Below are 13,207 nucleotides of genomic sequence, written 5' to 3' on the forward strand. Positions count from 1 at the left end.
TCATACTGGTGTACAACACATAGTGTCTTGGATCATACGGGGTGTACAACATATAGTGTCTTCGATCATACTGGTGTACAACACATAGTGTCTTGGATCATACTGGTGTACAACACATAGTGTCTTGAATCATACTGGTGTACAACACATAGTGTCTTGAATCATACTGGTGTACAACACATAGTGTCTTGGATCATACTGGTGTACAACACATAGTGTCTTGAATCATACTGGTGTACAACACATAGTGTCTTGAATCATACTGGTGTACAACACATAGTGTCTTGGATCATACTGGTGTACAACACATAGTGTATTGAATCATGGTGTACAACACATAGTGTCTTGGATCATACTGTTGTACAACATATAGTGTCTTGAATCATACTGGTGTACAACACATAGTGTCTTGGATCATACTGGTGTACAACACATAGTGTCTTGGATCATACTGGTGTACAACACATAGTGTCTTGAATCATACTGGTGTACAACACATAGTGTCTTGAATCATACTGGTGTACAACACATAGTGTCTTGGATCATACTGGTGTACAACACATAGTGTCTTGGATCATACTGGTGTACAACATATAGTGTTTTGGATCATACTGGTGTACAACACATAGTGTCTTGAATCATATTGGTGTACAACATATAGTGTCTTGGATCATACTTGTGTACAACATATAGTATATTGAATCATGGTGTACAACACATCGTGTATTGAATCATGGTGTACAACACATCGTGTATTGAAACATACTGGTGTACAACACATAGTGTCTTGAATCATACTGGTGTACAACATACCGTGTATTGAATCATGGTGTACAACACATAGTGTATTGAATCATGGTGTACAACACATAGTGTCTTGGATCATACTGGTGTACAACATATAGTGTTTTGGATCATACTGGTGTACAACACATAGTGTCTTGAATCATATTGGTGTACAACATATAGTGTCTTGGATCATACTTGTGTACAACATATAGTATATTGAATCATGGTGTACAACACATCGTGTATTGAATCATGGTGTACAACACATCGTGTATTGAAACATACTGGTGTACAACACATAGTGTCTTGAATCATACTGGTGTACAACATACCGTGTATTGAATCATGGTGTACAACACATCGTGTATTGAATCATACTGGTGTACAACACATTGTGTCTTGAATCATACCGGTGTACAACACATCATGTCTTGAATCATACTGGTGTACAACACATAGTGTATTGAATCATACTGGTGTACAACACATCGTGTCTTGAATCATACTGGTGTACAACACATCGTGTCTTGAATCATACTGGTGTACAACATATAGTGTCTTGAATCATACTGGTGTACAACACATCGTGTCTTGAATCATACTGGTGTACAACATATAGTGTCTTGAATCATACTGGTGTACAACACATCGTGTCTTGAATCATACTGGTGTACAACATATAGTGTATTGAATCATACTCATGTAAAACACATATTTGGGCTGGGACGAGTCCAAATTTACTACCCGGGTAACACACCCCCACCCCCACCCCTCACACCCCGATCTGGTCATGCATACAACCAGGTCCTACTCAGTACCCACTTGAGAGCCATTAGCATTGATAATCAAGTATGTTCTGTATAAAAACTGGGAACCACAACTAACACTAGAATCCTTATGATATAAATGAGTGAGTGTCTGTTGCTTAACACTGCACCAGCAAGCAGTGAGCATCCAGCAGGACATGCCAAGCTTTAACCACTGGGCTACTCCACCGCCCCTGAGAGATAGTGCTTTTGTTTGGTTTTCACTTTGATTTGAGTATGCATTGTGAGAGATCTAAATTCGAGTGGACAAACCTCCTCAGGAAAGTCGTCTGACTCCACATTATGTTCAAGAAGTATAGCCTCTGTCTCTGGCTCGATTTGGCCTGCCTCCCCCAGGCTTCGGGACAGGTGCCTGAAAGTAGCAGGACAAAGTTACAGGTGCAGGTCTAGCATGGTTACAGGTCTTATGGATATTTGACAAAAAACTGACCACATATATATGCTGTAGCGACCAGAAGAAATGTGACAACTATTTTTTATGTTTGACGCGATCCTGTATATAATCAACTGAATACATAAATGCACGATTAATGTAATGCGATGTGTTAAGTCTTGTTTGATTATCTCCCTTGTTGCGCGAAACTCGCATGTCAAGTGAGCCTAATTACTGACCGATGACACAGAAATAGCTATGTCAAAAATGAGTGAAACGAGACTATTGGTTTTGAATAATCGGCAACAAAACTTGAAAAGTTGACAGAATTACACAGAGCTACAGTTTATCAAAGTTTGAAACAATTTGAAGCCACCTAAAGCGCGTAATTGGGATGTGGGTCATCTCTAGGGGTGAATGACATACAGTGGAGTAAATTTCATGAAACCGGACGCCACGCCACGCCACGCCACGCCACGCCACGCCACGCCACGCACCAACAATGGCTACAATCAGATTGTGGAGTAAATGACACTCCACGGTACACACTAAACATAACTCAGTCCTTTATTGTGTACTCGTACTTACCCCTTCGCAAACATGGAGTTGTCCCACTCCGTGATTCTCGCTATGAAAAGTGTCTTGGCATGATCATCAGGCCGCTCAAAAAAATCTGAAAATAGTTTGACCTTGTTGTTAATCCTGACCTTGAACATATGATGACACTGATCTTATGTGTAAGGGTTATGTTTACCTTCATTCAACACAAACTAATACACACTGGCCACTGAACTCAACTGCACAAGCAGCCACACATATTGAACATGTAAATTTGACACATTAGTCTTTCTGCATGCATTAAATAGTTATCAAATCATAGTTATCATTGTGTATAATTCTATGAATACTACCTCTATTACATCATAGTCATAAATTCCTGTTCTGGCTGTAATCACAGGATAAAATCGTTAGATGTTACAAAAGACGTCCTATTCACTGCCAAACATATCTTATAGGTAGTTGTAGCTTCGCACTAGTTTTTATTTTGTATATATTGTTTACACACAGGAAATGAAGCATCTTCCCAAAGCAAGGGAGTAAATTGTTAATGCATCCGGTTCATAAATTGCTGTAGAGATTTCAGTCGACTGCAAGATTTTCACCCAACAACTTAGCGTCAACGGATACTTTCGAAATCTTTTCATGCTTTTAATTAAGGTGATCAATTGATTTGAGAGTAAATAGTTCTGTTGTAGCTTGGACTAGGTCCTGGTCACATAATTGCTGGTGCTGGAGTCAGAAAGAACTTTTAAACAATCCCTTATCACTAAGTCACTCTTAACTTTTGGAAATACTACAGTTGGGAGAGTGCATACTGAACAAGTCTATCCCTTGAAACTCAGTGTACTACTGTTTCCATGGCCAGGGTAGCACGGCAGACACATGACGCACTTACCTTTAGGGCATTCCGACATGGGCACCTGTATCCTCGGTACCCTGGAGTCTGTTGGTGAGAAGAGAGCCACATCCCGATTCCGGTCCTGCATCAGTTTGATATGTCCGCTGCACACACGGGAGTGCTTTGCCTCCACCACTGCCACGACCTGCAACACATCTGAACAGTCACTTTATGAACCTAAGTGTCAGCCATGGGTGGCATTCACGCTTACACCACACAACAGCCTGTTGTATCATTTTGCTCAAGAAATCCATCGAGAAAGACCACAAATTCAAAAGTCTCACCTTTCCTGTTCTCTGCAGCAGTTTGTCTCCGTCCCCCGCATCCCCCTGGTCCCCCGCCCCACCCATCAGGGCCTTGGCCTGGGGGCTCCCCTGAGACATCACCTCTCCCAGTGACGTGTACGTCTTGCGTGGGGTGGCATGTTTGTGCTTGTGGTTCTCACCTTGTGGCTTCTCTTTGGCTTCTGTCAACAAGTATTCTTTATTAAATCTAAACATAGGTGACCTGGATTTGTATCAAGAGACATATAAGTCTTTTAGTAATAAGTAAACAAGTGTTGGAGACCAGCTAATTTCAGTGCATGATGACTGATTACAGTTATCAACATGGTGAGTATCGGGTCACAGGACGACTGTGCCACACAATATCATGTTTACCCATATTACTCCCATCGCCAGATTGTGCTCAATGCTCAATGAACAAATTAATCAGTGCCTTAAGTCAGACAGTAAAAATTACATCAAGGCATCACATTTAAAAAGCAGAACAACAGAAGTCATATGCAGCAGTTACAAGAAATAATATTGTTAATGAGATGGTTCTTTGCACTTCTGGTTCAATGACATCACTTTCAATTTGGGAGTGAGTGAGTGAGTATGGTTTTACGCCGTTTATAGCAATATTCCAACAATATCATGGCGGGGGACCCCAGAAATGGGCAACAGACATTGTACCAATTTCAGGAATCGAACCCGGGTCTTCGGCATGACGAGCGAACGCTTTAACCACTAGGCTACCCGAACGCCCCTTCAATTTGGGAAAACACATGTTTAATGTAAGACAACTTAAACACATGACGACCCATACCTGTGGCTGCATTAAGAAGAAAGTCATATATGGATCTATCTCACCTTCACCATCTCATCATGTCTCCATTACAATACCCTGTTTACTCAAGTGCTGAACCTGCATTCATTCGAAATATCCAAAACATCAGCACTACAGGGCAACTGAGATTTATGTCTTCACAAACCTTGGCTGATTTGCATAACTTCTTCCACAACAACATCCGGACCTGAATCACTACCGTCATCCCTTGCCACATCTCCTTCACCCTGACCCCGATTTGGCTTGACCTTGGCCTCTTTGCTCTGAAGATCATCTACATAGACCTTCAAGATATTCAGAATGACAATAGTTAAATGCCCTACATTTGCATGCACGATGCAAAAAGTTCATCAACTGACAGCACATACAACAGAAATGGACAGATGTCAAGTATATGTAGGATATAACATACTCTTGAAACTTCAAAATTTCTACACACAAAGTAAATCCTATTGATGACACACATTCATATTCGGAACGTCCAATTGCTGGAATCTCCCTGACTTTCGACACACATCTACCGGCATACCTCAGCTGTGATATTTTGTTTGTTGTCTAACACCACACTCAACAATATTCCAGCTATATGACAGCTGTCTGTAAATAAATGAGCCTGCACCAGACAATCCAGTGATTGACATCACGAGCATCGATCTACACAATTGGGATACAATGACATGCATCAACGAAATGAGCGAGCTCGCCCACATGATCCCGTTAATCGACTCTTACAACAAGCATGGGTAGCTGAAGATCTACTCTGTCTAATGAGGCATATTTTTAGTGAGATAGAGAGTGCATCACTCCAGAAGAATACATGAGTGCTGTAGACAGTAGACACCCTACACAAGCAAACTTCACCTTCCACTCCTGTTTGTCCAGAAGCTGCACTGCCACAATGTCACCATTCAGGGCTCTGTTCCGATTGTTCAGGCCAGAAATATAGATATCAGCTGTCCCATCCTGGCAAAATACATACAGATAGTTGTCATCGTTCGATAGAAATCTAACACCTTGAGAATCTCATGCAGGTGGTTGAACACTGAACCACAAAAGAAACGTCACCCCAAGTAACATTGCATGAAAAGTTGTCATTTAAATATCTGGGTAATTTTTATCAAAGTTTCCAAAATTACCATGTCTGGAAAAATGAAATTTTATGATAAAAAAACAAAGCAGATGACAATAAAACCGATCGCCCAAACACATAACGGCAACAGACATGGTAACCCGATGCATGTGAGTTCCGTGCAAATTAAATTGCACATGCGCTCTCCCATTTCTTGCCCGATAAAAATTGGTCTTGCGCAGTGGATCGGCCCTGTGGTCTTCCAGAACATCGGTCAAGGGAGAGGCTATGGTGTCACAGCATCTCGGTACATTGATCAAGTCTTGCCATACCCCATTTGGCACCTCGCCACAACCACGAGTTTCAGCATGATAACGCCCACACTGCGAGAGCAACAAGAGACTTCCTCCAGCAGAATGGCATCAGAACCATGCAGTGGCCTGCCCTCAGTCCCGATTTAAATCCCATTGAGCACCTGGGGAACGAGATTCAAAGACGGCTGAATTACGTCCGACCAAGGTCGACAACTGAAGCTGAACTGTGTTAGGCGTTCCTCAGAGTGTGGGTTAAAGTGCCTATGGCCTTCATCAACCGCCTCATACATTCCATGTATCGACGTTGCACGGCAGTCATCAATGCACATAGCGGACACATGAGATACTGACTTGTGATGCCATTTTCTCAGAGACTAGTGTTGTGTTTCAATTTAAGAACATTTGACACTTTTATTTCAATCTTGATGATCGGTTTTGCCAAGTTTCATTGTTCATCTATCTATCCATGGTGACGTTTCTTTTGCAGTTCAGTATAGTTTTCCCTACATGTTGTAGAAGGTCATCACGGGGAAACATCTACAGATAGTTGTCTCTACATGTTGTAGAAGGTCATCACGGGGAAACATCTACAGATAGTTGTCTCTACATGTTGTAGAAGGTCATCAAGGGGAAACATCTACAGATAGTTGTCTCTACATGTTGTAGGTCATCACGGGGAAACATCTACAGATAGTTGTCTCTACATGTTGTAGAAGATCATCACGGGGAAACATCTACAGATAGTTGTCTCTACATGTTGTAGAAGGTCATCATGGGGAAACATCTACAGATAGTTGTCTCTACATGTTGTAGAAGATCATCACGGGGAAACATCTACAGATAGTTGTCTCTACATGTTGTAGGTCATCACGGGGAAACATCTACAGATAGTTGTCTCTACATGTTATAGAAGGTCATCTACAGATAGTTGTCTCTACATGTTGTAGGTCATCACGGGGAAACATCTACAGATAGTTGTCTCTACATGTTGTAGAAGGTCATCACGGGGAAACATCTACAGATAGTTGTCTCTACATGTTGTAGAAGGTCATCACGGGGAAACATCTACAGATAGTTTTCCCTACATGTTGTAGAAGGTCATCACGGGGAAACATCTACAGATAGTTGTCTCTACATGTTGTAGAAGGTCATCACGGGGAAACATCTACAGATAGTTTTCCCTACATGTTGTAGAAGGTCATCACGGGGAAACATCTACAGATAGTTGTCTCTACATGTTGTAGAAGGTCATCACGGGGAAACACCTACAGATAGTTGTCTCTACATGTTGTAGGTCATCACGGGGAAACATCTACAGATAGTTGTCTCTACATGTTGTAGAAGGTCATCAAGGGGAAACATCTACAGATAGTTGTCTCTACATGTTGTAGAAGGTCATCACGGGGAAACATCTACAGATAGTTGTCTCTACATATTGTAGAAGGTCATCACGGGGAAACATCTACAGATAGTTGTCTCTACATGTTGTAGAAGGTCATCACGGGGAAACACCTACAGATAGTTGTCTCTACATGTTGTAGGTCATCACGGGGAAACATCTACAGATAGTTGTCTCTACATGTTGTAGAAGGTCATCATGGGGAAACATCTACAGATAGTTGTCTCTACATGTTGTAGAAGGTCATCACAGGGAAACACCTACAGATAGTTGTCTCTACATCTTGTAGGTCATCACGGGGAAACATCTACAGATAGTTTTCTCTACATGTTGTAGAAGGTCATCACGGGGAAACATCTACAGATAGTTGTCTCTACATGTTGTAGAAGGTCATCATGGGGGAAACACCTACAGATAGTTGTCTCTACATGTTGTAGAAGGTCATCACGGGGAAACATCTACAGATAGTTGTCTCTACATGTTGTAGAAGGTCATCACGGGGAAACATCTACAGATAGTTGTCTCTACATGTTGTAAGTCATCACAGGGAAACACCTACAGATAGTTGTCTCTACATGTTGCGGAAGGTCATCACGGGGAAACATCTACAGATAGTTGTCTCTACATGTTGCGGAAGGTCATCACGGGGAAACATCTACAGATAGTTGTCTCTACATGTTGTAGAAGGTCATCACGGGGAAACATCTACAGATAGTTGTCTCTACATGTTGTAGAAGGTCATCACGGGGAAACACCTACAGATAGTTGTCCCTACATGTTGTAGAAGGTCATCTACAGATAGTTGTCTCTACATGTTGTAGGTCATCACGGGGAAACATCTACAGATAGTTGTCTCTACATGTTGTAGAAGGTCATCATGGGGAAACATCTACAGATAGTTGTCTCTACATGTTGTAGAAGGTCATCACAGGGAAACACCTACAGATAGTTGTCTCTACATCTTGTAGGTCATCACGGGGAAACATCTACAGATAGTTTTCTCTACATGTTGTAGAAGGTCATCACGGGGAAACATCTACAGATAGTTGTCTCTACATGTTGTAGAAGGTCATCATGGGGGAAACATCTACAGATAGTTGTCTCTACATGTTGTAGAAGGTCATCACGGGGAAACATCTACAGATAGTTTTCTCTACATGTTGTAGAAGGTCATCACGGGGAAACATCTACAGATAGTTGTCTCTACATGTTGTAGAAGGTCATCACGGGGAAACATCTACAGATAGTTGTCTCTACATGTTGTAGAAGGTCATCACGGGGAAACATCTACAGATAGTTGTCTCTACATGTTGTAGAAGGTCATCACGGGGAAACACCTACAGATAGTTGTCCCTACATGTTGTAGAAGGTCATCTACAGATAGTTGTCTCTACATGTTGTAGGTCATCACGGGGAAACATCTACAGATAGTTGTCTCTACATGTTGTAGAAGGTCATCACGGGGAAACATCTACAGATAGTTGTCTCTACATGTTGTAGAAGGTCATCACGGGGAAACATCTACAGATAGTTGTCTCTACATGTTGTAGAAGGTCATCTACAGATAGTTGTCTCTACATGTTGTAGAAGGTCATCACGGGGAAACATCTACAGATAGTTGTCTCTACATGTTGTAGAAGGTCATCATGGGGAAACATCTACAGATAGTTGTCTCTACATGTTGTAGGTCATCACGGGGAAACACCTACAGATAGTTGTCTCTACATGTTGTAGAAGGTCATCGCGGGGAAACATCTACAGATAGTTGTCTCTACATATTGTAGAAGGTCATCTACAGATAGTTGTCTCTACATGTTGTAGGTCATCACGGGGAAACACCTACAGATAGTTGTCTCAACATGTTGTAGAAGATCATCACGGGGAAACACCTACAGATAGTTGTCTCTACATATTGTAGAAGGTCATCATGGGGAAACATCTACAGATAGTTGTCTCTACATGTTGTAGGTCATCACGGGGACACCCCTACAGATAGTTGTCTCTACATGTTGTAGAAGGTCATCAAGGGGAAACACCTACAGATAGTTGTCTCTACATGTTGTAGAAGGTCATCAAGGGGAAACATCTACAGATAGTTGTCTCTACATGTTGTAGAAGGTCATCAAGGGGAAACATCTACAGATAGTTGTCTCTACATATTGTAGAAGGTCATCTACAGATAGTTGTCTCTACATGTTGTAGAAGGTCATCACGGGGAAACATCTACAGATAGTTGTCTCTACATATTGTAGAAGGTCATCACGGGGAAACATCTACAGATAGTTGTCCCTACATGTTGTAGAAGGTCATCAAGGGGAAACATCTACAGATAGTTGTCTCTACATATTGTAGAAGGTCATCTACAGATAGTTGTCTCTACATGTTGTAGAAGGTCATCACGGGGAAACATCTACAGATAGTTGTCTCTACATATTGTAGAAGGTCATCTACAGATAGTTGTCTCTACATATTGTAGAAGGTCATCACGGGGAAACATCTACAGATAGTTGTCTCTACATATTGTAGAAGGTCATCACGGGGAAACATCTACAGATAGTTGTCTCTACATGTTGTAGAAGGTCATCTACAGATAGTTGTCTCTACATATTGTAGAAGGTCATCACGGGGAAACATCTACAGATAGTTGTCTCTACATATTGTAGAAGGTCATCATGGGGAAACATCTACAGATAGTTGTCTCTACATGTTGTAGAAGGTCATCACAGGGAAACATCTACAGATAGTTGTCTCTACATGTTGTAGAAGGTCATCTACAGATAGTTGTCTCTACATATTGTAGAAGGTCATCTACAGATAGTTGTCTCTACATGTTGTAGAAGGTCATCACAGGGAAACATCTACAGATAGTTGTCTCTACATATTGTAGAAGGTCATCTACAGATAGTTGTCTCTACATGTTGTAGGTCATCACGGGGAAACATCTACAGATAGTTGTCCCTACATGTTGTAGAAGGTCATCACGGGGAAACATCTACAGATAGTTGTCTCTACATGTTGTAGAAGGTCATCACAGGGAAACATCTACAGATAGTTGTCTCTACATATTGTAGAAGGTCATCTACAGATAGTTGTCTCTACATGTTGTAGAAGGTCATCACGGGGAAACATCTACAGATAGTTGTCTCTACATGTTGTAGAAGGTCATCACAGGGAAACATCTACAGATAGTTGTCTCTACATGTTGTAGAAGGTCATCTACAGATAGTTGTCTCTACATGTTGTAGAAGGTCATCACAGGGAAACATCTACAGATAGTTGTCTCTACATATTGTAGAAGGTCATCTACAGATAGTTGTCTCTACATGTTGTAGGTCATCACGGGGAAACATCTACAGATAGTTGTCCCTACATGTTGTAGAAGGTCATCACGGGGAAACATCTACAGTTGTTGTCTCTACATGTTGTAAGTCATCACAGGGAAACATCTACAGATAGTTTTCTCTACATGTTGTAGGTCATCACGGGGAAACATCTACAGATAGTTGTCTCTACATGTTGTAGAAGGTCATCACGGGGAAACATCTACAGATAGTTGTCTCTACATGTTGTAGAAGGTCATCACGGGGAAACATCTACAGATAGTTTTCCCTACATGTTGTAGAAGGTCATCACGGGGAAACACCTACAGATAGTTGTCTCTACATGTTGTAGAAGGTCATCACAGGGAAACATCTACAGATAGTTGTCTCTACATGTTGTAGAAGGTCATCACGGGGAAACATCTACAGATAGTTGTCTCTACATGTTGTAGAAGGTCATCACGGGGAAACATCTACAGATAGTTGTCCCTACATGTTGTAGAAGGTCATCACGGGGAAACATCTACAGATAGTTGTCTCTACATGTTGTAGAAGTCATCACGGGGAAACATCTACAGATAGTTGTCTCAACATGTTGTAGAAGGTCATCACGGGGAAACATCTACAGATAGTGGTCTCTACATGTTGTAGAAGGTCATCACGGGGAAACATCTACAGATAGTTGTCTCTACATGTTGTAGAAGGTCATCACAGGGAAACATCTACAGATAGTGGTCTCTACATGTTGTAGAAGGTCATCACGGGGAAACATCTACAGATAGTTGTCTCTACATGTTGTAGAAGGTCATCACGGGGAAACATCTACAGATAGTTGTCCCTACATGTTGTAGAAGGTCATCACGGGGAAACATCTACAGATAGTTGTCTCTACATGTTGTAGAAGGTCATCTACAGATAGTTGTCTCTACATGTTGTAGAAGGTCATCACGAGGAAACATCTACAGATAGTTGTCTCTACATGTTGTAGAAGGTCATCTACAGATAGTTGTCCCTACATGTTGTAGAAGGTCATCTACAGATAGTTGTCTCTACATGTTGTAGAAGGTCATCACGGGGAAACATCTACAGATAGTTGTCTCTACATGTTGTAGAAGGTCATCACGAGGAAACACCTACAGATAGTTGTCCCTACATGTTGTAGAAGGTCATCTACAGATAGTTGTCTCTACATGTTGTAGAAGGTCATCACGAGGAAACATCTACAGATAGTTGTCCCTACATGTTGTAGAAGGTCATCACGGGGAAACATCTACAGATAGTTGTCTCTACATGTTGTAGAAGGTCATCACGGGGAAACATCTACAGATAGTTGTCTCTACATGTTGTAGAAGGTCATCAAGGGGAAACATCTACAGATAGTTGTCTCTACATGTTGTAGAAGGTCATCTACAGATAGTTGTCTCTACATGTTGTAGAAGGTCATCACGGGGAAACATCTACAGATAGTTGTCCCTACATGTTGTAGAAGGTCATCTACAGATAGTTGTCTCTACATGTTGTAGAAGGTCATCACGGGGAAACATCTACAGATAGTTGTCTCTACATGTTGTAGAAGGTCATCACGGGGAAACATCTACAGATAGTTGTCTCTACATCTTGTAGAAGGTCATCACGGGGAAACATCTACAGATAGTTGTCCCTACATGTTGTAGGTCATCACGGGGAAACACCTACAGATAGTTGTCTCTACATGTTGTAGAAGATCATCACGGGGAAACACCTACAGATAGTTGTCTCTACATGTTGTAGAAGGTCATCACGAGGAAACATCTACAGATAGTTGTCTCTACATGTTGTAGAAGATCATCACGGGGAAACACCTACAGATAGTTGTCTCTACATGTTGTAGAAGATCATCACGGGGAAACATCTACAGATAGTTGTCTCTACATGTTGTAGAAGGTCATCACGGGGAAACATCTACAGATAGTTGTCTCTACATCTTGTAGAAGGTCATCACGGGGAAACATCTACAGATAGTTGTCCCTACATGTTGTAGGTCATCACGGGGAAACATCTACAGATAGTTGTCTCTACATGTTGTAGACGATCATCACGGGGAAACATCTACAGATAGTTGTCTCTACATGTTGTAGAAGGTCATCACGGGGAAACATCTACAGATAGTTGTCTCTACATGTTGTAGAAGGTCATCACAAGGAAACATCTACAGATAGTTGTCTCTACATGTTGTAGAAGGTCATCTACAGATAGTTGTCTCTACATGTTGTAGGTCATCACGGGGAAACATCTACAGATAGTTGTCTCTACATGTTGTAGAAGGTCATCACGGGGAAACATCTACAGATAGTTGTCTCTACATGTTGTAGGTCATCACGGGGAAACATCTACAGATAGTTGTCTCTACATGTTGTAGAAGGTCATCACGGGGAAACATCTACAGATAGTTGTCTCTACATGTTGTAGAAGGTCATCACGGGGAAACATCTACAGATAGTTGTCTCTACATGTTGTAGAAGGTCATCTACAGATAGTTGTCTCTACATGCTGTAGGAGGTCATAAGT

General features: G+C 41.5%; 1 protein-coding gene and 2 long non-coding RNA genes across 6 annotated transcripts in view; 2 read left to right on the top strand and 1 right to left on the bottom strand.

Moving 5' to 3' along the window:
- LOC124110798 (DIS3-like exonuclease 2) overlaps positions 1-13,207 on the bottom strand; it is a 69,649-nt gene that overhangs the window by 40,730 nt on the left and 15,712 nt on the right. For all 4 annotated transcript variants that reach the window (XM_048394344.1, XM_048394342.1, XM_048394343.1 and 1 more), the window contains 6 exons: positions 5,420-5,521; positions 4,704-4,842; positions 3,733-3,914; positions 3,446-3,593; positions 2,578-2,662; positions 1,869-1,968 (listed from right to left, as the gene is read on the bottom strand). In XM_048394344.1, coding sequence (XP_048250301.1) covers positions 1,869-1,968; positions 2,578-2,662; positions 3,446-3,593; positions 3,733-3,914; positions 4,704-4,842; positions 5,420-5,521 — 756 coding nt within the window. The remainder of the gene's footprint in view (positions 1-1,868; positions 1,969-2,577; positions 2,663-3,445; positions 3,594-3,732; positions 3,915-4,703; positions 4,843-5,419; positions 5,522-13,207) is intronic.
- LOC125378621 lies at positions 9,408-10,732 on the top strand. The gene is made up of 3 exons (XR_007220398.1): positions 9,408-9,919; positions 10,007-10,056; positions 10,107-10,732. It is a non-coding gene; the product is annotated as an uncharacterized LOC125378621 (long non-coding RNA).
- LOC125378620 lies at positions 12,436-13,068 on the top strand. The gene is made up of 3 exons (XR_007220397.1): positions 12,436-12,830; positions 12,915-13,011; positions 13,059-13,068. It is a non-coding gene; the product is annotated as an uncharacterized LOC125378620 (long non-coding RNA).

Source organism: Haliotis rufescens, unplaced genomic scaffold, assembly GCF_023055435.1.
Source record: "Haliotis rufescens isolate VD_foot unplaced genomic scaffold, xgHalRufe1.0.p SCAF_13, whole genome shotgun sequence".
NCBI classification, from domain to species: domain Eukaryota; kingdom Metazoa; phylum Mollusca; class Gastropoda; order Lepetellida; family Haliotidae; genus Haliotis; species Haliotis rufescens.